The following is a 21,677-nucleotide window of genomic DNA, read 5'->3' as shown; positions in this document are numbered from 1 at the left end:
ACAATTCTCGCTCTGTCCTGTGCCTTGTTCTTTATTTCAGCTCTTGCCTAAGTACTTCACAGAACCAAAGATGTCAATAGGACCTGGGGGGAAGCAGCACTTTTGAAAATTCAGACTACTTTATTTAGTTAGTTTGCAGAAGAGTGTGTGTGGGGGGAGGGAGTCTCATAACAGTCTTCAAATACCTGAAGGCTGGTTATGAAGAGGATGAAAACACAATACTTTCTGTGGCCTCAGGAGAAAGGATAAGGAATAACAGTCTTAAATTGCGGCAAAGGAAAGTTAGGTTGAATATTAGGAAGAACTTCCTCACTATAAGGGTGATTAAGCACTGTAACACATTACCCAGAAAGGCTGTGAAATCTCCATCCTTGGAAGGTTTTAAAATCAAGTTAGACAAATACTTGTCTGGAGTTGTCTAGCACCATAAAATTACAGAAAATTAGGGTTGAAAGAGACCTCATGAGATCATCTAGTCCAACCCGCAGCTCAAAGCAGGAACATTCCCAATTAGATAATCCCAGCCAAAGCTTTGTCTAGACAGGTCTTGAAAACCTCCAAGGATAGAAATTCTACCAACTCTCTGGGTAACCTGTTCCAGTGTTTTAATACCCTCCTTATGAGAAAATTCTTCCTAATATCTAACCTAAACTTTGCTTGCTGCAACTTGTGACCATTTTTCCTTGTTCTGTCACCTGCCACCACTGAGAACATTCTCTTTCTGTTTCATTCTGTTTCATCCTCTTTTGAACCACCCTTCAGGTAGTTGAAGGCTGCTATTAAAGCCCCCCCCCCCTTAGTCTTCTCTTCTCTAAACTAAATAAGCCCAGTTCCCTCAGCCCCTCCTAATGAGTCATGTGTCCCAGCCGCTCACCATTTTTATTGCCCTCTCCTGGACTCTCTCCAATTTGTCCACATCCTTCCTGTAGTGGGAGGCCCAAAACCAAACACAGTACTCCAGATGTGGCCTCACCAGTGCAGAATAAAAGGAAATAATCACTTCTCTTGACCTACTGGCAACACACCTACCAATTAGCCCAGGACACCATTAGCCTTCTTGGCAACAAGGGCACGCTACTTCTTGTACACTGTAACCCCCAGGTCCTTTTCTGCAGAGCTGCTGCCCAGCCAGTAAGCCCCCAGCCTGTACTGGTGCATGGGATTGTTCCGTCCTAAGTGCAGGACTTTGCACTTGTCCTTGTTGAACCTCATGAGATTACTTTTGGCCCAATCCTCCAATTCATTTAGGTCACTCTGAATCCTAGCCCTACCCTCCAATGTATCTACTACTCTCCCCAGCTTGGTGTCATCTGCAAACTTGCTGAGGGTGCACTCTGTATCATCTTCCAGGTTGTTGATGCAGACATTGAACAAAACCGTCCCCAGGACCAACCCCTGGAGCACTCCACTTGATACCAACTACTAACTACACAACAAGCCATTGATTACTACCCTCTGAGCCCAATGCACCAGCCAGTTTTCTATTCACCTTACAGTCCATTCATCCAACCCATACTTCCTTAGCTTGCCTGCAAGAATGTTGTGGGAGACTGTATTAAGGTTTTAGCCTTGCTAAAATCAAGGTATATCACATCCACAGAGACAGTCATCTTATCATAGAAGACAATTAGGTTGGTCAGGCATGACTTGTCCCTGGTGAATCCATGCTAACTGTTCCTAATCACTTTCTTTGCCTCAGTGCTTAGAAATGGATTCCTTGAGGATCTGCCCCATGATTTTTCTAGGGAATGAGGTGAGGATGATGGGTCTGTAGTTTCCTGAATCCTCCTTTTTCCATTTTTTAAATATGGGCACTACATTTGCCCTTTTTACAATCATCTGAGACTTCTCCTGATTGCCATGATTTTTCAAAGATGATGGCCTATGGGGCTCTGTAATCACATCACCCAACGCTCTCAGCACCCTTGGGTGCATTCCATCCTGCCCCATGGACTTGTCCACATCCAGCTTTTCTAAATAGTCCCTAACCTGTTCTTTCACCACTGAAGGCTGCTTTTCCTCAGTTTAGTCATGGATGATCCTACTTTGAGAAGAGAGTTGGACTAGATGACCTCTTGAGGTCCTTTTCAGCCATCTTTTTCTGATTTCCTAATTTACAAACCTATATTTGAATTTAGGTGCCTTAAATTAGGTGCCTAACTAAACTTGAAAATTCTGGCCAACATGATTTGACCAAATCTGTGGATTTTGGAAGTCTGTGGGATTTCAGATACCATGATTCCTGCAGTTTAAGCAAAAAACAATCTTTCCACTCCTTCTTGCTCCCTTCTAAATATCCATACTCAGAAATTTTAAAAGTCTTTTAATTTAGCCACAGGTAAGGTTCTGGAGAACTCATTACTGATGTGTGTCAGATTATAAAGTAACAAGTTCAGATATCTGCTTCATTTGACTGATTGGAGTGTGTGATATAATTATAGGACTTACTATCTATTGTGATAAACCCTGAAACCTTCAGATTAATTTTACCCAAGCACTGGACTCTTCTCAAGAAAAGCCACAAAGAAAGAAGAAAGGATTATATCAAACATACCTTTTGAACCAATGGGACCAATTTTTCCATGTCGGCCTATGCTGCCCTTCTGTCCTTTGTCCCCCATCTCTCCTAAACATAACATAGAGATCAAAGACACAAGTTAAAAACCTTCTCTGTTTATTCAGATCCTAAGATGCACTTCACTGGCAATTTCTATAGCAAGTGGAATCAAATATTATGGAAAATTTTCTTCAATTCCTTAGCAGATAAACTTATTGATCCCAAGATTAATCCAACTCCAGGAAACCACCCTATTCCTTATCCATGGCCTGCTATGAAAAAAACACAGAAGTATCTTTAATCTTTACAGAAACTTTTACTCTGGTGGAATGCACTGGTGTAAATAAAAACAGAATTTGACCAAGAGCCATGAAAAAAGCTTGTAAAGCTAAAGAAGCTTCTAAAGGACTCTTATTTGGCAAAAGTAATGTTAAGAGGAAGGAAAAACCCCAAATGAAGTCCAACTCCATTACAGATTTTAAGAGGCTCCAAGTACAGTAGACCAGTTCATCTAATGAAGTAGCATAAGTGTAACTGAGGGCAGAGTTTGGGCTTTGGGTCCTGTTTACAGCCAAGGCATGTGCATATTTGTTCTTTCATCTTGTATTCTAAATATTTGAAATTTGCATTAATGAGCAGCACTGAAAGCCTTATATTTGCCCTCTAGATACACGCAATTCCGCATGCGCACAGTTGGCAACTCAGAGCAGGAATGAAAATGTTATTAATTTTAATGAAGATACCATACAGTACTTTAAAGCAGAGCTGTAGTAAATGAGCCGCTAGAAAATGATCTTCCTCAGCAATTTTTAATGAACAAAAGAATAAACATGCACCTTACAAAGGCAATATAATTTATCAACCAGGCTGCAATAATTTCCAATTTTCTCCTTTCAGTATTTGCCCAGGTCTCCCATTATGTATAAGGACTCTAAAAGAAAAAAAATTACTTTTTCTTTGTCTTTGAGTCCCTCTTTTTCTGATTGTACTCTTGTGTATGTAAACAGAATATTAAAACACCATATGGGGAAGAAAAGTTGCATCAGAAAAGGTATTCTCTAGACCAGTGGTTCTCAAACTTTTTTTTCACAGACCAAGTGAAAATTGCTGAGGGTCTCAGCAGACCACTTAATAAACTTTTTTTGTTCTACAAACCGAAGCACACAACTAATATTTTAATATCAGTAGTCTTACCTTACAAGTACAGAAATTCTTGATTGTTCCACAACCATTCTGCAGACACCTGAATGGAGCTCCCGGACCAGTGGTGGTCCACAGACCACAGTTTGAGTACCTCTGCTCTAGACTTTACCAACACAAATCATACAAACTAAGCTGAAGAATGGAAATCACAGTTATCAGAAAAAAAAATTACTATAGCATAAATGCTAGTCCAATTTATCTGAGATCTACTTCAGAAGGTCTCTGTTATGTCATTTATCACTAGGGTAGATTTAATCCATTATTGATGTTCTTACTGAGCAGGCGCAGGAAACAGCCAAATTCCACCCTAAATAGCCAAGAGCTGAATTTGGCCTATTTTGTGTGACTATGACCTATTTTGGCTAATAGGTCTCAAATGTGAGTCTTCACACTCCTTGACCAACACAATACAGAATTACTCTACTGACACAGACTGTGTCAATAGAATTTGAATTCATTGTTGGTGAAGAATGGGAAATTATAATGCTGTGTTCCAATGAGTGCTGAAGATAGTTTGGTTCCATCTATACTAGTAGTCAAAACATTTTCAAAACTAGCCATTGTTGCGTGCTGATCATTTTACTAGGTCAGCAAGGCAGTCCTGAGTATCCATAGTAATAGGCATAGTACTAAACAAGAACCATATTTCTTCCTCTTCCTCCTACTGCTACTAAGCCCTCAATTCCAGGGACTGCAGAGGCCAGCAGGCTAGCTGTCCTCTAGTTTTCAAGCCTCTTTGTACTCTTTGTATATCCTGCATAGAAGGGGCCAAGCGGGGAAGAAAAGCGGAGGTGTTGCTGTCTATCTGAAAGAACAGTACACTTCCTTGGAGGCCGACATTGGCTCCAAAAATGAACATCTTGAAACCCTCTGGGTCAAGTTGCGGAGGAGGCAGTGAGAGACCTAACTGTAGATGTATACTACAGACACCAAACCAGGGGGAGGAATTCGATCTGGAGTTCACCCAAGAATTGACGGAGGCCACACGTGCACATGATGTAGTCATCCTGGGCAATTTTAATTATCCAGACATCTCCTAGGAGGAACACACAGCCAAGTTGGATTGGTCATAATCTTTCCTAACCTGTGTTGAGGAGCTCTTTCTGACTCAGGAGGTGCATGGGCCAGCCAGAGGTGACGCTCTGCTAGACTTGGTCCTGGTCAAAAGAGATGACCTTCTGACTGACTTAAATATAGAGAGATGTCTGGGCAACAGTGACCATGAAACCATCAGGTTCACTGTCCGTTGTAAGGCAGACAAATCAGATAGCAGAAATTGAAGTCTTGGACTTCAAAAATGCAAATTTCAACAAGCTTAGGTCACTAGTAGGATAAGTGCTGCAGAACCAGGGACTGAAGGCAAAAGGTGTTCATGAAAAGTGGTTGTTCCTTAAGGACATGGTCCTTGAAGCACAAAGGAAGTCCAATTCCTATGTGGAGAAAAGGTAACAAACAGCAGGGCTAGAAAGCCCTCTTGGTTAAACAAGGAAATCATGGTTCTCTTAAGAAAGAAGAATGAGGCTTATAAACAATGGAAGCTCAAGTCAGGCCCCAACGAGGACTATTCCATGATAGCCCGCATTTGCAGGGAACAGATAAAACAGGCTAAAGCAGTGACTGAACTTAGATTAGCAATGGGAATCAAGAACAACAAAAAGTCCTTCTTTAGGTACACAGGGAACAGGAGGAAAATAAATGGGATCATGGGGCCATTTGTTGAACAATTCAGGGGAACTGGTTACCAGTAGCCAGGAGAAAGCTGAACTCCTGAATGACTACTTCTCCTCGGTCTTTCACCGGACCAAGGGAAAAACCATGCCAGGTAGAGTAGAGGATGAGCATGGTAGGGATAATCACCTTCCTACTATTGCTGTACAATTGGTGTATGACCAATTAAAAAAATCAGATGTATACAAGTCAGCAGGACCGGATGATCTTTATCTGGGAGTGCTGAAGGAGCTGGTGTAAGTCATTGTGGAACCCCTGGCAAAACTCTTCCAAAACCCATGGCACTCTGGAGAAGTCCCTGAGGACTGGAAGAAGACCAGTGTTGTGCCCATCCACAAGAAGGGCAGGAGGGAGGATCCAGATAACTATAGGCCAATCAGTCTAACTTCCATCCTAGGGAAAATCCTAGAAAAGTTCATCAAGGAGTCTATCTGCAATAAGCTTGCAGAAAGTAAGATTCTGAATGACAGCCAGCATGGCTTTGTTGTGGGCAGGTCTTGTCTTACCAACCTCATCTCTTTCTATGACCAGGTAACTTTCCACCTGGACATGAGAGAGCAGGTTGGCATTGTATACCTTGACTTCCAAAAGGCCTTTGATCTAGTATCCCACAATGTCCTCATGAAAAAATTGGAGGATTGTGGGCTTAACTCCAAGACAGTCAGGTGGGTGAGAAACTGGCTACAGAATAGAACCCAGAGAGTCATAGTGAATGAATCTGTGTCATCCTGGCAAGAAGTGGGAAATGGTGTCCTGCAGGGGTCAGTGCTTGGTCCACTACTTTTCAACATCTTTATTAACAATTTTGACGTGGGGGTGAAGAGCTCACTGGCCAAGTTTGCAGACAACACCAAGTTATGGGGAAGCGTGGTCACACTTGAAGACAGGCTACAGATACAGGCAGACTTAGGCAGGCTAGCAAGTTGGGTGGATTGGGATCTGATGAACTTCAGCATCAAGAAATGTAAAGTGCTCCACCTCGGGACGAGCAACCCCCAACACACCTACAGGTTTGATGGCACCAAACTGACTAGCACCACGAATGAAATGGACCTGGGGGTAATAATAGACCACGATATGAATATGAGCCAGCAGTGCAATGCTGTAGCCACTAGGGCAAAAAGTACCCTGGCATGCATCAATCAATGTATCTCCAGCAAAGCCAACAAGGTGATTCTTCTGCTCTACTCAGCACTGGTGAGACCGCAGCTGAAATACTGCATCCAGTTCTGGGCACCACACTTTAATAAGGATATGGACAAGCTTGAGACAGTCCAAAGAAAAGCCACCCATATGACCAGAGTCTTACACAGCAAGCCATACAAGGAAAAGCTGAGGGAGCTGGGACTCTTCAGCCTGAGGAAAAGTATCTGGAGGAACGTTTGTTCACCAGAGCGTCCCAAGGGATGACAAGGTCAAACAGTTATAAACTACTGCAAGACCATTTCAGGCTGGACAGAAGGAAGAATTTCTCTACTGTCTGAGCCCCCAAGGTCTGGAACGGCCTGCCATCGAAGGTGGTTCAAGCACCTACACTGAACACCTTCAAAAGTAAATTGGATGCTTATCTTGCTGGGATCCTATGACCCCAGCTGACTTCCTGCCCTTTGGGCGGGGGGCTGGACTCGATGATCTTCCGAGGTCCCTTCCAGCCCTAATGCCTATGAAATCTATGAGAGGGGACCTGGTAGCAGCTTACCACTACACTAGGGGAGTACATCAAGTGCTCAGTGAGCAACTGTTCACCAGGGCACCCAAGGGGAAAACCAGAAGTAATGGCCACAAACTCCTGGAAGATTGAGTCAGGCTCAACATTACGAAAAACTCTTCATAGTCAGGGTGTCCAGACTGGAATAAGCTCCCTCCAGAGGTGGTGCAATCACCTACCCTGGAAATCTTCAAGAGGAGACTGGACAGACACCTTGCAGGGGTCACCTGATCCCGTTATCTTTCCTGCTTGGTGAAGGGGGCTGGACCCGATCATCTTCCAAGGTCCTCTCCAGCCTTACAATCTATGAAACTGTGAAACAATGTGGTTTACAAGTTTTTTTCAGTTAAAAACCAACACTGACTTCTTCTCAAAGGAAGAGCATAACAGAGCAATATGTGGGCAGTCCATGAAGTTCTTGGACTGTGATTGAGATAACATTTGGTAAAGATGCTGGAGAAGCCAGCTAGGGGATAGCTCTTCTTGATTTACTGCTCGCAAACAGGACAGAATTGACTGAAGATGTGAAAGTGGAAGGGAATTGGGTGACAGTGCCCATAAACTAATAGAATTCAATATCCCAAGGAAAGGAAGGAAGGAAAATAAAGATGCTGGACTTAAGGAAACTAGACTTTGACAAACTCAGGAAACTGGTTGGCAGGATCACCTGGAAGGCAAGTCTGAGAGGAAAAGGAGTCAAAGAGAGATGATTGTACCTTAAGGAGGCCATATTAAAAGGCAGAGGAGCAAGCTATCCCAATTCAAAGAAACAAATAGGAAGTGCAGCAGGAGGCTAGCCTGGGTAAATAGTGAACTCAAGTGAGTTGGAATTCAAGAACAAATCCTACAAATGTGGAAATTTGTCCACAAGCGGAAAAATTAGCTTGGGAAGAGCTTTAGAGTATCACACAGGCATGCAGGGGGAAAAAATCAGGAAAGCCAGGACACAAAGCCTTCAGTTCTGTTAACTCTGAGGCTCTATGGAAGATTTTATCAGTTTTGCTGCCCAGAGAAATTTATCACCATCCTAATGTAACCCAGGTGCACCTGAATATGTTCTCCCCTCTCCAAACAGAAGGGATGGGTGGCCAGGCAGGAGTGCTGTGAGAGGGATATGTAATATTGGCCTGTTCCCACTGTTTGGTATAGAGTCAGGCCAGGACAAAAATAGCTTAACTATATGCATGTACACACACACACACACACACACACACACACACACACACACACAAAACCCAAAAAGTGATATTAATAAATATATACACTTTACGTATGTGGCTATATTCTATCATTGGTGACTAGGAAATTATACCACCACCAATGGCCTCGAACCCAGCACAGTAAGTAACTGATCTGAAACAGGTAAGCACAGGAAAGTCCAAATAACTGACAAATAAATATTGGTGAACAGCAAATAAATACTGGCAAACCACAGAGGGGGTATCAACAAGGGATTCAACAAGACAGGTAAAATTACATACAATATACAACAGTTAAACAATAACTCACATTAGAAATAACAAAATATAAGGCACTACCTACAAAATATGAGGCACCTGCACACCCTGCAGTGTATCAACATCATTGCACATACTGAGGAGGACCTACAAACAGCCCTTAACCTCTTCACTCAAGCAGACCAGTGCCTGGTATCCCTTAACATAGGAAAAACAAAGGTGCTTCACCAGCCTGCTCCAGGCCAGTTAACTCCCCCAGCAAAGATCCTCATTGAAGGACAGGAGGTGGAGAATGTTGAACACTTTGATACCTCAGCAGCCCTCTCGCAAAGAAGGCTAACATCAATGAGGAGATCTAGTATAGGATCCGATGTGCCAGCTTTTAGAGCTGTGCAAAATCTCAACGGGTGTTTCATTTCAAAGTTGTTTCAACACGTTTCAAGCTTGAAACAGCAGAATCAAAACAAAATGAAAGGCTTTGAAACAGCTTTGAAATGAAATAGGGGCACTTGAAAGTTTTGAAAGTTTCAAAATGTTTCAAGTTTCGAACCCGGGCTTGCTTGCAGCTAAACAGGAATTAAGGAGAAGGACAGGGAAGAAGGAGAAGCACTGCTCTGATATTGACACGTAGCTGGCCAGTGACTGTGATCCTTCCTTGAGGTCTCTTCCAATCCCAGTGCTTTGGGAGAGGGACAGAAAAACGGTATAAAAAGCATTGTTTGAACTGAGGTTTCTCTGTGCCTTGGGGTCAGTTTACTGAGCTGTGTCCTTCAGCAGCTCAGCAGCATCAGCACATATGCACCTATCTTCTTGAAACCCCAGAACCTATCTCTTTGAAACCTGGCAGCCTTCATGGTCTCAGCAGGGGCTACCATGCTTGCTGTTTTCACCCCACTCTGCCTTAACACACATATGTGACACGAGTTTTGCTTGTCAGCACCTTGAGGTGCAGTTTCCCAGAAATCCCTACACCAATCTCCTTGAAACTTGGCATGCTTTGTGGCTTCATCAGGGGCTACCATGCCTGCTGTTTTCACCCCACCACCACCACCACCGTGCCTTCAAACCTAAAAGTGACATGAGTTTTGCTCTGAACAGTTTGAGGTGCAGTTTCCCAGAAACCCCTGAACCTATCTCCTTGAAACTTGACAGGCTTTGTGGCCTCCACAGGGGCTACCATTCCTGCTGTTTTCATTCAGATCAGGAAAGAAATGACAAAGTTATAGGCATTTTCATGATTCCCCATTATAGCCTATGGATGAAACATTGAAAGATGTCAAAAACAGCATTGAAACAGCAAAATGGTTGCAACTAAATGAGACAGAACAGTGCTTCAAAACAACAAAAGCAAACACTGTCCCTTTGAAACGGCGAAACAGAAGTCGAAACAAACTGATGCTGTTTCACACAGCCCTACCAGCTTTGCCTTGGGAAAACTGTGTCATTGTGTGTTCAATGATCACAACATAATGTCTCAAACAAAGCTCCTATTATATAAGGCTGTAATAGCCCCAATTCTTCCCTATGGCTGTGAAGCTTGAGCGACCTACAGGGACCACCTGAAAAGCCTAGAATGCCTTCACCACCGCTACTTCCAGAAGATCCTGGGCATAAAGTGGGTGGACTGTAACACAAATGCCAGTGTCCTCACTGACACTAACACCACCAGTATGGTGAATATTCAACATCAGCTGCAATGGGCAGGGTATTGTGTGCATATGCCTGAGGTACATTTCCCAAAACAACTGCTATACTCCCAACTCAGCCAAAGACAAAGAACATGCATAGACCAAAGGAAAAGCATCAAGGACACCGTCAAGGTGTACATTAAGAAGTGTGGCATTGACATCACAAATTGGAGAAAACTAGCCTGGGACAGGGCTACATGGTGACACCTTGTGAGAGAAGATGCATCTGACTTTGAGGAAAACCTTCTCATCCTCAAGGAAGAAAAACAATAGAAACAGAAGCAAGGAAACAAAACTGAGAAATCTGCAGTTCAATCCTCCCTTTAACCACCACCTGTGGTGTCTGCCAGAGAGTGTCAGCTCTAGGGTCAGCCTCCTTAGCCATCAACGGACTTATCTATAACACATTAAGTGTTGGTTTTTAACTGAAAAAAACTTGTTTCATAGTTTCATAGTTTCTAGGGTCGGAAGGGACCTGAGTAGATCATCTAGTCCGACCCCCTGCCATGGCAGGAAAGAGTACTGGGGTCAAACGACCACAGCAAGGTGTACATCTAGCCTCCTCTTAAAGATCCCCAGGGTAGGAGCCAGCATCACTTCACTTGGAAGTTGGTTCCAGATCCTAGCCGCCCTGACAGTGAAGTAGCGCCTCCTGATATCTAGCCTAAATCTACCCTCTGCCAGCTTGTGACCGTTATTCCTGGTCACTCCTGGCAGTGCTCGGGGAAACAGGGACTTCCCCAGTACCTGCTGATCCCCTCTGACTAGTGTGTAACAGGCCACTAGATCCCTCCTCAGCCTTCTCTTGTGGAGGCTGAACAGGTTCACATTGTTTCACAGCCTGAGTGACCCTGTAGGTCACTCAGTTAGGCTCTGAAGCAGCGAGAGATGCGCGGGTGAAAGCCCACTGTGCCTCCACTCCCCCGAAGCCCCCCAGAGACCCCCCAGCAACTGCGAAGCCCGCCGCCGACCCCCAGCACAGCCGGAGGCAAGCAGGGCCCATGGTGGGAGGGGGTTAACCCCTTAGTGAGAGGGAGGAGGCAGCTGAGTGGAGCCGGGCCAGGTCCCGCCTCGCCCAGGCCCCTACTTCACCCAGCCCCCCAGGGAGCCACGCGAACAGGCTGCGCAAACAAGTGCACTTGTCTACCGGCGCGTGAGTTAGCACGGAGTTTATGCAGGAGGGTGTGCGGGAGGGCCCGAGACCCTGCCTGCAAACCCCCCAAGGTAGACAGTCCCAGCCGTAGCCAGCCTACCAGTGGCATGACGTGGATGGGTATGTGCCACACCCCGAGGGTCCCCTCAGGCTCTGCGGCCCCCTCCTCTGGCACCTCAGAAATGGCCACCCAGATGGAGCCCCTGGCTCTCGGCTGCAGGGGCTGCCTGTCCCTTTTTCAGGCTCTGGTGGCCAGGAGCATGGCCACCTCCTCTTGTGGGGTCTGCTCACTTTTGGGGTCCCTGGCGTGCCAGCTAGAGGAGCTCCAGGCCACAGTCCAGAGACTGCATGCCATCAGAGACTGTGAGCAGGAGATCAACTCCTACTGCTCCAGCAGAGCCTGCTGAGTTGCCAGCTCCCTCTGGCAACATAGGCTCAACTGCAGCTACCACCCCTGCTCTCCCCAAGACAAAACGTAAGGTGTTTGTCATGGGAGACTCCATCCTGAGGGGGACTGAGGGGGTTATCCTTTCTCTTAGTAAGGAAATACAGTTTAAATGAAAGTATTGTAAGATGGATGATAGAGCTCTACAAGCAGCTATCAATGGTTTGATGTCAAGTTGGGAGAAGGTATCAAGTTAGGTCCCCCAAAGGTCTGTCCTGGGTCCAGTATTGTTCAACATCTTCATTAATGATTTGGATAATGGGACTGAGTGCTCGCTTAGTAAATTTGTGGATGACACCAAGCTGGGTGGATTTGCAGACACTCTGAAGAGTAGTGATAACATCCACAATGACCTTGATAACCTCAAGAAACGGTCCAAAATCAAATTGGTTGAAATTCAGTATGGATAATTGCAAAGTCCTGCACTTGAGATGAAGCAAATCTCATGCACAAATACAGATTAGAGAATGATTGGCTAGGCTGCAATACTGCAGAAAAGGGCCTGGGGGTTACGGTAGACCATAAGAAATATATAAGCCAATAATGTGTTTTGTTGCAAAAAAAATAGCCAAAAACATACTGGGCTCTATTTGCATCCCATGCAAATCAAGGAAAGTGATTTTCCCATTCTGATCAGCACTAGTGAGGCCTCATCTGGAGTACTATTGCCAAGTTTTGACCCCTCACTTAAACAATATGGACCGATTAGAAAGACCAATAAAATTATTAGAGGTCTGGGAAGCAGGACTTATGAGGAAAGGTTAAAAGGACTGGGCCTGTTTAGCTTGGAGAAGAGAAGAGTGATGGAGTATTTCATAAAAGTTTTTACAACCACCCATCTGAAAGGTGGTTATAAAGATATAGAAATACACTACTTTCTGTAGCCTTATGGAATAGGACAAAGAACAGTGGTCTCACATTGCATCAGGGAAAAATTAGGTTTCATATTAAAACCTTTCTCACTATGTATTTGCTCAGCATTAGTGCAGGCTACCCAGACAGGCTGTAGAGTCTCCATACTTGGAAATTTTTAAAAGCAGGAGATGATTTAGTCAAGGATGATCCTGCTTTGAACAGGAGGATGGACTAGATCATGGGTGGCCAGCCTATATCCTGAACCTGTGTCTTCCATACTCATGGGCAGAGACTTGGGCTGCAGTGCCACACAGCAGCTTGCCAGTTAACCAACCTGGACCCTCCTGTGAAGTTTCCAGTGGAAAACCAAGGGACCCAGGGAAACCAATAGAAGCCACAAACCCTTGATGGGAGGTCTATAAAAACCCTCCCACTTCCTCTGGGGTCTTGTCCCAGCAATGAGATTTGTAGGTCTTTCTATGTGGGCTCCTTCTGCCTTGCTCTGCCTTGTGACTCCATTGTGGCTCTGGCTTCTGGGGCAGGGCCAGATTAATGCATAAGCAAACTAGGCACAATACCTAGGGCCCTGAGCTGTGGGGGGACCCGAGTCCTTGCCACTACTGCAGTGACACAAATGGCCCCATCCACCTCCCTTCCCTTCCCCTCTCCTCCATCAGCCTCACTGCCACAGCGGCTGCTTCCTAGCAGCAAATGAGCCCTGCTCCCAGTAGGCAGCAGCACCAAGATGGGGATGGGGGTCTTGACCAGTTCAGGGCTCACAAGTTTGTTTGCCTAGGACCCACTAAAGGGTTAATCTGGCCCTGTTCTGGGGTTTCACTATTGTGGACCCCTGGCTTATGAGCCCTGACTCCCCACTTCTAAATTATACCCATGACAGTACCAGGCTTTGGATCCATTTTTTTTAAGTCTGGATAATTCTATGACTGACATTATGATTTTTAGTCATTATCCTTATCTTAAAATACAATTAGACATCATACAACAGGACATAAACTAATTGCCAATGCATCAGAAGAAATGCTTGTCATCCCTTGTGACAGTTTCACACAATGAGATATTTGTAGATGCACTGAAGTGGAGAGGAAGGTCAGACTCCATATTCCTGGAATATTCCTGTGAAGTATTTCATGGAAATAAGCTACTTGCCCCTTGGTGTGATTCAGTATGACAAATCCTATAACCAATGCCATTCCTGCATTAGCCACCAATAGAATTCCCTAACTATCTTTTATCTTGGCACTTAGGCGCCAAGCACAAATCTTGGCACTTAGGCGCCAAGCACAATTAGAGAAGAGGACCAAAAGTTGCAAAAGAAATTATATTTACAATTACTAATGCATTAAGAATCCTTACAGGGGACTACAGGCAATTTCCTCCTATTCTACACTATCCAAGCGGAAAAACAAAAGTAATCTCTACAGTCTTGTGCAATCAGTTGAAAAAAGTTCTATCTTTGAAATTGCTTCAGCTCATGGGAAGTATTAAAGGTTCCATGAACACTTTAATGCCTCAGCTTATTACTTCAGAGAGTTACTCATGCTACTTGCAGTCTTCTTCATACCCAACATACAGAAGAAGCCTTTCCCAAAAACTCCAGGTTCAACAAAAAGTGTTAGCCTGCTCTGCCCGTACTAAGCTTATCTGAAAGTGGGCTTCTTCATCTGGGGTTGTGATAAAGACATAACACACCAGAGGACTGAACACTCAGAGCTGCTCTTACTACTTTTAATATTTCATTCCAAGCAGCTGTATCTGAAATGAAGCAGACATGTATTTAGTCGATAGATATCACATGATGTATAAACAAGACTCCATGTCCTTTTTTGTAAACACTGCACAGGACAGACTACTTATCAATATCTAGTAAAGCCTATGTGTTCTCCTGAGAAATAAAAGTTTGTTATCTCAAAGCCAGGAAACACATATATTAATTATCCTGTGCTCATTAGAACTGCTCAGATTAATTTGCTTCTGAAGTGTTGCTCTTTAAATTTGCTTGTTATACTCTCACAGAAACAGGCACTGGCTGATAGCAAACTGGAATCCTCATAAAGCCTGTTTTACATTTCCTTCTTTCTTGTGATTGAATCTACCACTGGGATAACCATTTAAGCTACCCATGAAATAGTCTTTTTCTCTTTCTTTGAGATTCTCGGCATGGGACAATCAATTTAAAGAGAAATTACACTTAATAGTTAATAGAACCATAATGGTTTTCAAATTATGATTTGGGACCACCTGTGGTGTCTTTTCTAATAGTCCACAGGACTGCCAAAATAGTTATCTAAACAAAACATGGGAAAGTTAGGAAGAATAGGAGATGAAACAATATATGGCCCATGTCATAGTTTCATAGTTTCATAGTAGCTGGGGTCAGGAGGGACCTGAACAGATCTTCTAGCCTGAATCCCTGCCACAGGCAGGAATGAATGCTGGGTTCACAAGACCCCAGACAAGTGATCATCCAACCTCCTCTTGAATTTGCCCAAGGTAGGGACGAGGACCACTTCCCTGGGAGGCTGGTTCCAGATTTTGGCTACCCTAACTGTAAAATATTGCCTCCTGAGCTATAACCTAAACCTATCCTCCATCAGCTTATCACCATTGTTCTTTGTCACCCCAGGTAGTGCTGGGGAGAAAAGGGCTCTACCTATTTGCTGTTGATCTCCCCTGATGAGTTTGTAGGCAGCCACCAGGTCCCCCCTCAGCCTCCTCTTGCTGAGGCTGAACAGGTCCCTCAGTCTCTCCTCGTAGGGCCTGTCCTGCTGCCCTCTCACCAGGCAGGTGGCCCTCCTCTGAACCCCCTCCAGGCTGGCCATATCCCTTTTGAAGTGCAGCGCCCAGTACTGGACACAGTACTCCAACTGCAGCCTGACCAGTGTCGCATAGAGGGGGAGTATTACCTCTCTGGACCGGCTTGAGATGCACCTTTGGATGCATGACAAGGTATGGCTGGCCTTGCTGGCTGCAGTCTGACATTGTCTTATCTTGTCTCCCTGAAGCAAAAATTTGGCATAGAACTCCAAGATTGAATGGGATTTTGAACTCAAGTCTCAACCAAAGGTATTAGACATTGGAACCAACTATAGAAAGCCAGGAATCTTAAAAAGGAGCTAAAGTACGGGAATGAACAAGTGTTGGTTGTACAACAAGTTGGTTTTAGTTCTGTGCAACATTGCTATAATCTTGTTGGAGACAAGCTGTATTTGCCAGGAACATGCTCAAACCATTAATGCCAGGAGAAGGTGCAAAAAAGCAACAGTGGTATAAACTCAGTTCAACATGTTACCAATAAATTGAACAAGTGTGACAAAAATGTAACGAGCAGATATTTTTACATACACCAAACTAGCTGTCTGACAACAAGCAAGAAGCACTATAAATTCTTATTGGTAAAAAGAATAAGTGTTACTGAAAGCCAGTGAGATGATTTCAATGACTGGAACAAGAAAATACTTCTTGCAACCTGTTTACTGAGCATATGATGAAGATACTAGTGAAGTGGCACTCTACACTGAAGACACCATTATATTTTTAGAGTTACTGATCATCACTCAGAACCAGAAGACCATGAGTACATGTAAATCACTCTGTTAACTATCAAAGCCCAGAAGGAAGAATTGGTAAGGATATGCTGTAGACTTCTCATTCAAGTGGGATAACAAGAAGAGTTACTCCTTAAGCACCTATATTTAAATTGTGTTGTTAAAAAGTACTTTAGTTTGGAAGACATGTGAGCTGTCTCATGCACCCAGGAATAAAACATTTAAGTTTCTAAGAATTATACACTATAATTTTGCAAAACAAAAGATAATTATACCCAATACAAAGTAACTATCTTGAAATTCATTATGATAAATAATTATGTGTTCACCATCCTGAAAACTGATGGTTGCCTAAAGAATAGTGATCCTGACCTTGATACTTCCAATAGGAACTAACAGAAATAGTCCCAACTAGCAATACATACACTTGGAGTTTCAAAAGGGCTAATTTCTCAAACCTGAGAAAAATTATGAACAAAAGTAACAAGAGAAAAACCGTTAGAAAAATATGACTGAAAATTAGGTACACTGAAGATCCCATTACTTTTTAGAGTTACTGATAACAGGACCAGGGGATCGTAAGTGTATCTGGATCACTATGTTAACTATCAAAGTCCAGGAAAAGAAATTGTTGTAGACTGCCAAAATAAACTGGAGGAAAAAATGAGCTCCTCTTTAATTTTTAAATGGTGTTGATAAAAGACTTTGGTCTAATAAATTCTTTAAGAGTTTATTAAATGACCCAAAAGTCATCATTCTACAACCAAAGAAGATGAAAATTTTGGATAAAATGCATCACTTGTTCAGTGATGAAGCAACTAGAAACATAGAGCTACTTACAACAAAAGGAAATATGAGAAATGAGTAGCAATTAATATCCAGCTGTAAAGGTTAGAACATTGGTGTAAGAAGCTAAAACATGAGAGAAAAATCTATAGTTGGCAAGAAAACAATTATTTAAAATATTTTTCAGTGGAACAAAAGAATTACTAGATGAAGCTGGTAAAATTATAGATGATATGTATGTGTCAAATTATTACAGCACAAAAAACCTTTTCAAATATATTTTGCCAAAAGGAAGGCTAACAGATCTCTTCAAATTCCCATCGTGTTAAAGCAGAACAGGGAAAAGAGTCTGAATCAGCTGTCCAGTTTGAATGTCTGGTTCAAAATGTATAACATCTTAAATGTATTACCATCAACAGTAGACAGCTTTCATCAGGGTTTTTGTACAGAATTCTGCCAGCAGCAGCTAGTGAGTGGTAAAGTCATGTTAATATTAAATCAGAAATGTAAAGGATTTCATATTAATGGAAAGTAATATTACAATATCTATGGAGTTATTATCTTGTTTAGACCATGATCCTGCAAGACGATGAGGACTCTGGCCTCAATCTGGCAAAATTAATAAAATTTCATCTGCTTAATGTTACGTGGTAAAGTGCTTCACAGATTAAGGCCAGAGTCAGTATTTTGCAGGTTCAAGTTGCTCTATAATATCTTGAAGAAACTTATCCAATATGTCTATGAACAAAATAATAAAACCAAGATCCAGTCCATGCAGTTCAAACACTTGTAAAACTAATGGTACAGCCAGATGTAACATTGGAACTCCGGTCCCTAAAGAGTTCCCTAAAGCAGATAATTCCCTAAAGAAACTAATCTCCTATACAACATTACCCTTAGGCTAAATCTGAGGGCTAATTCTTCCTCAGATGTTCAGGGTCTCCACTTCAGTGGAGAAGTTCACATGCATTCAAAGGCAAGATTTGATACAAAACATGTAATCTTCACTGGATCTCTTATAGTATTTTACTTTTGCTTATATTGCACAACTTGTATTATGTAATACATACCATAATATAAATCAGTTTGGCTGATTCATTAAAATTATTCTTCTCATCTATATTTTATCTAAATTCCACCCAATGCTTTATGACTTGCTGATATTCTACACATCATAATCTAGCTGCAGAATAAAGCGAAGAAATGAGGGAATAAATGTGTATTGATCCTAATCAAGGTCCAGGGAAATATCAAAAGCTCAGAATTTCAGTTCATTTTCAACAAGTTATTGAAGGTTTTATCACTTTTTGGCTTAACAAAATTGACTGAAAACATCACAAGAGCCGAGTTACCAGACAGAGATATCCAGTAATTCCTCCTGTTCAAGTCAGAAATACAATGAGAAGAGCATTTCTCTTGTGTTGTATTTATCTGATGATTTTTATATGATCAAGAAATGCAGGTTTAATGTTGGAATTGTCTCAAAATTAAGCATTTAAGCTCAATTCAGTAAACCAAAACTAAACTTGTTTTTATTCCCAGAATGTCAAAATGTTTCTTTTCAATCAAAATGTTAAAATGTTTTCCTATCTCAATGAATTTTTGGTCAGAATTTGTATTCCAAGCAAACTTTTGATTTTTCAGTTTTCACTGTTCAAGTCTGAAGACAGATACTGAAATGTAAGAATTTGCAAACTTCTCTCAGCTCTAATAATTATAGGCTTCTAAACCTCCATCCATCCAACGATCTCAAAGCCCCTTGCAAACTGTCTTTTTATGACACTTGCAACAATTCTTCGAAGTTGTTACTGCAAGTATTTGAATAATGCCTTTACAGGTAGCCAAAGTGTGACACAGGGCATGACTGACTCACTTGAAGTCACACAGCAAGTGCTGAAATGCTTTTCTTTTTTCCTGTGATTTTCAAAAGCCTGTACTTAGACCTACTAGAAGTTCATGTACATGCATATGTGCAGACAGAAGCAGAGACCCAATTCTGAAAATTAGGCCTTGTGATCTAATGCTAATGTCTCACACTAATAGGCAGCTGGTACTGTGTAGGCAGCAGGAATTAGGACAGGGTCAGGCAGATCGTCCTCGCTGGCAAATCAAGAAACTGCAATAAGGGGTTTGAAATTAGTCTCTTGGACCAGAAAGGTAGTAGCTGTAATGGAGCATGTGAAGCACTGGGAAATGCCCCACAAGCCTTAGCATTCCATCAAAGACAGGATTCTGAACATCCACCCTCATAAAAAAACCCAGAATGGTAGCTTTCTGTCAGGAACGACTCCCATAGTCATCCTTTTTAATGGAATTACCTTTTTCTCCTGAAGGTCCAACTCTTCCTGGCCTCCCTGGAGCACCTTTTTCTCCCTTTTCTCCAGCCTCCCCTATTAATATAAAAGGAAAGAATGACAAAGAGGGGAAAAACATATTGAGCCACCACTCCCAAGAAGTGTCTCAGTCTGAATTGCCAAGGCTGTAAATCATTCCAACACCTCCATTCTGTTCTTCCATTGGAAAAAAAAATCCATATACATTAAGAAAAAAAAGGCTTTTGACCTTATGTGACACCCTTTTTTTTAATTGTTACATGAAAAACACTGTTGTCCCCCTGATTTACTTGTGGCAAGTTAAGTTTTGTGAAAGGTCAATTTTGTAGTTTTAGTAAAAGGTTAGACAATGGGATGATTTGGATAGGGATGATCCTGCCTCAGGCAGGGTTTTGGACTAAATAATCTCTAGAGGTCCCTTCCAGCCCTACTTTTCTATGAATCTATTATTATATTAGGCAAATAAGGTTGAAGGTTGGGCCCAAGCTTTGTCTATTGGCCCCATCAATCCTACCATCTTTATCTGAATCCAAGATGACTTTGAATTTAAGATGACTCCCGTTGCCTGTCCCCCAGCATGGACCCCATTTTCATGGGCCTCCCTTCCCCTTGCACCCATGTCTGTGCCCACTCCCACATTCCCTGCCTCTACCACACCCTGCCCCACTAGCCTTCCACCTGTAGCCTGCCCCCCTCACATTTTGCTCCCCTCCCTGCCCCCTACCCCTTATCTTCTGCTGCAGCTGTGCTCTAGATCAAAGCACTCAACAGCAGCAGTAGCCCCCCCGGGCCCAGCCCAGCCAGGGAGAAGTGGCAGCAGCTCACAGCTGGGCTGGGTCAGGGCTGGAGGGACCAGGGCAGAAAAGAAGGTAATGAAGAGGAGGAAGCTGAGTAGGTGGAGGAACTGGCAGCAGGGGCATCGTGGGGTGGGGGACAATCATAGGAATAAGAGGTGGCGGGGTATGCACATTTCAGCAAAACATTTTCACATATGTAATCATGTTCAATAAAGAACCTAATAGCATCTTTAAGAACCAAGGAACTTCTTGGGACTTGGGCATGTTCTGTAATGCTTTACTGAGTAGGTATGTTAAACTGTTCCTACAGGAGGAAAATCTTTAATCTTCATCTCAGTGATTCAATGGACTTCTGAATTTCTTTAGTTTGAACTACTATCTGTTGTACCGGTATTCATGAATTTCAAGACATGGTTTTCATCCTCATCCATTTAAATGGCAACTTCCATACATGCTGGCTATCTAGGTTTCTTTAGCTAGTTATATGTGGATGCATGGCACCTCAGCTATTATATTTTGTTCTATACTATGTAATCTATATATCTGTACCAACTAAATAACTTGGCAGCTTGATGAGGGAGTTACAAAGCCACACCTGCAAAACCAAAAACTTCTGTTAAAAAAAAGAAAAAAACCTCAAATAGGAAACAAACAAGAAAACAATAGCAAATGAAAAGTCAACACCTAACACAGACTGCTTCCAGTTCACTTGGTTAATTCCAGGTCAGGTGTCTGTATGCTATAGTACTTCTGCAGTGATGCATAACTTGAGTTCAACTCTTCCTTCTTTTACCAGCTACCTGCCTGACTGTCTGCAAGAGAAGGTACTTCTACATTTCTCCCCACTTCCTAATTTCTTGCCTTTATTTCACAAATTATTTGAGACAAGATCTGCCTCTTATAGTCAAAGAGCTTTGTCATGATGGACACAATTATCAAAGGAGCCTCATGTGCCATGATCTGGCCCATGTGTTGGGGGTTACCAATCCCTGACAAAGCCTATCACTATTGTTTTTTAGCTAGGAGTGGTTTTCAATATCCATGTGCCCTATGTATAAGAAGAGCTATTAAGCATGTGAGGAAATAGAAGACTATTATAAGTTTATATTTATGTCATACCAACTGTTTTTGTGTATTATATAGCATTGGTGTATTATATATCATTATATATTCATAGATTCATAGATTCATAGATTCATAGATTAAGGGTCGGAAGGGACCTAGTAGATCTTCTAGCCCGACCCCCCGCCAGGGCGGGAGAACAACAAAAAACCCCAAAAAGAGAAATGGGACTCAAATGAGTCCAGCCAGGTAGGCATCCAGCCTCTTCTTAAAGACCCCCAGGGTAGGGGCCAGCACCACTTCCCTTGGAAGTTGGTTCCAGCTCCTAGCCGCCCTAAC

The 21,677-nt window shown here is 42.7% G+C and overlaps 1 protein-coding gene across 3 annotated transcripts in view; it reads right to left on the bottom strand.

The window, feature by feature from the left end:
• COLEC11 (collectin subfamily member 11) overlaps positions 1-21,677 on the bottom strand; it is a 100,633-nt gene that overhangs the window by 11,147 nt on the left and 67,809 nt on the right. For all 3 annotated transcript variants that reach the window (XM_019520710.1, XM_019520712.1, XM_019520711.1), the window contains exons 3-4: positions 19,465-19,536; positions 2,555-2,626 (exon numbers count right to left, since the gene is read on the bottom strand). In XM_019520710.1, coding sequence (XP_019376255.1) covers positions 2,555-2,626; positions 19,465-19,536 — 144 coding nt within the window. The remainder of the gene's footprint in view (positions 1-2,554; positions 2,627-19,464; positions 19,537-21,677) is intronic.

The sequence above is a fragment of the Gavialis gangeticus genome, unplaced genomic scaffold, assembly GCF_001723915.1.
Source record: "Gavialis gangeticus isolate Ggan-Ray unplaced genomic scaffold, GavGan_comp1, whole genome shotgun sequence".
Lineage (NCBI taxonomy): Eukaryota > Metazoa > Chordata > Crocodylia > Gavialidae > Gavialis > Gavialis gangeticus.
Note: the sequence above shows the minus strand (reverse complement) of the source record. Positions and strands in the feature narration are given on the sequence as shown.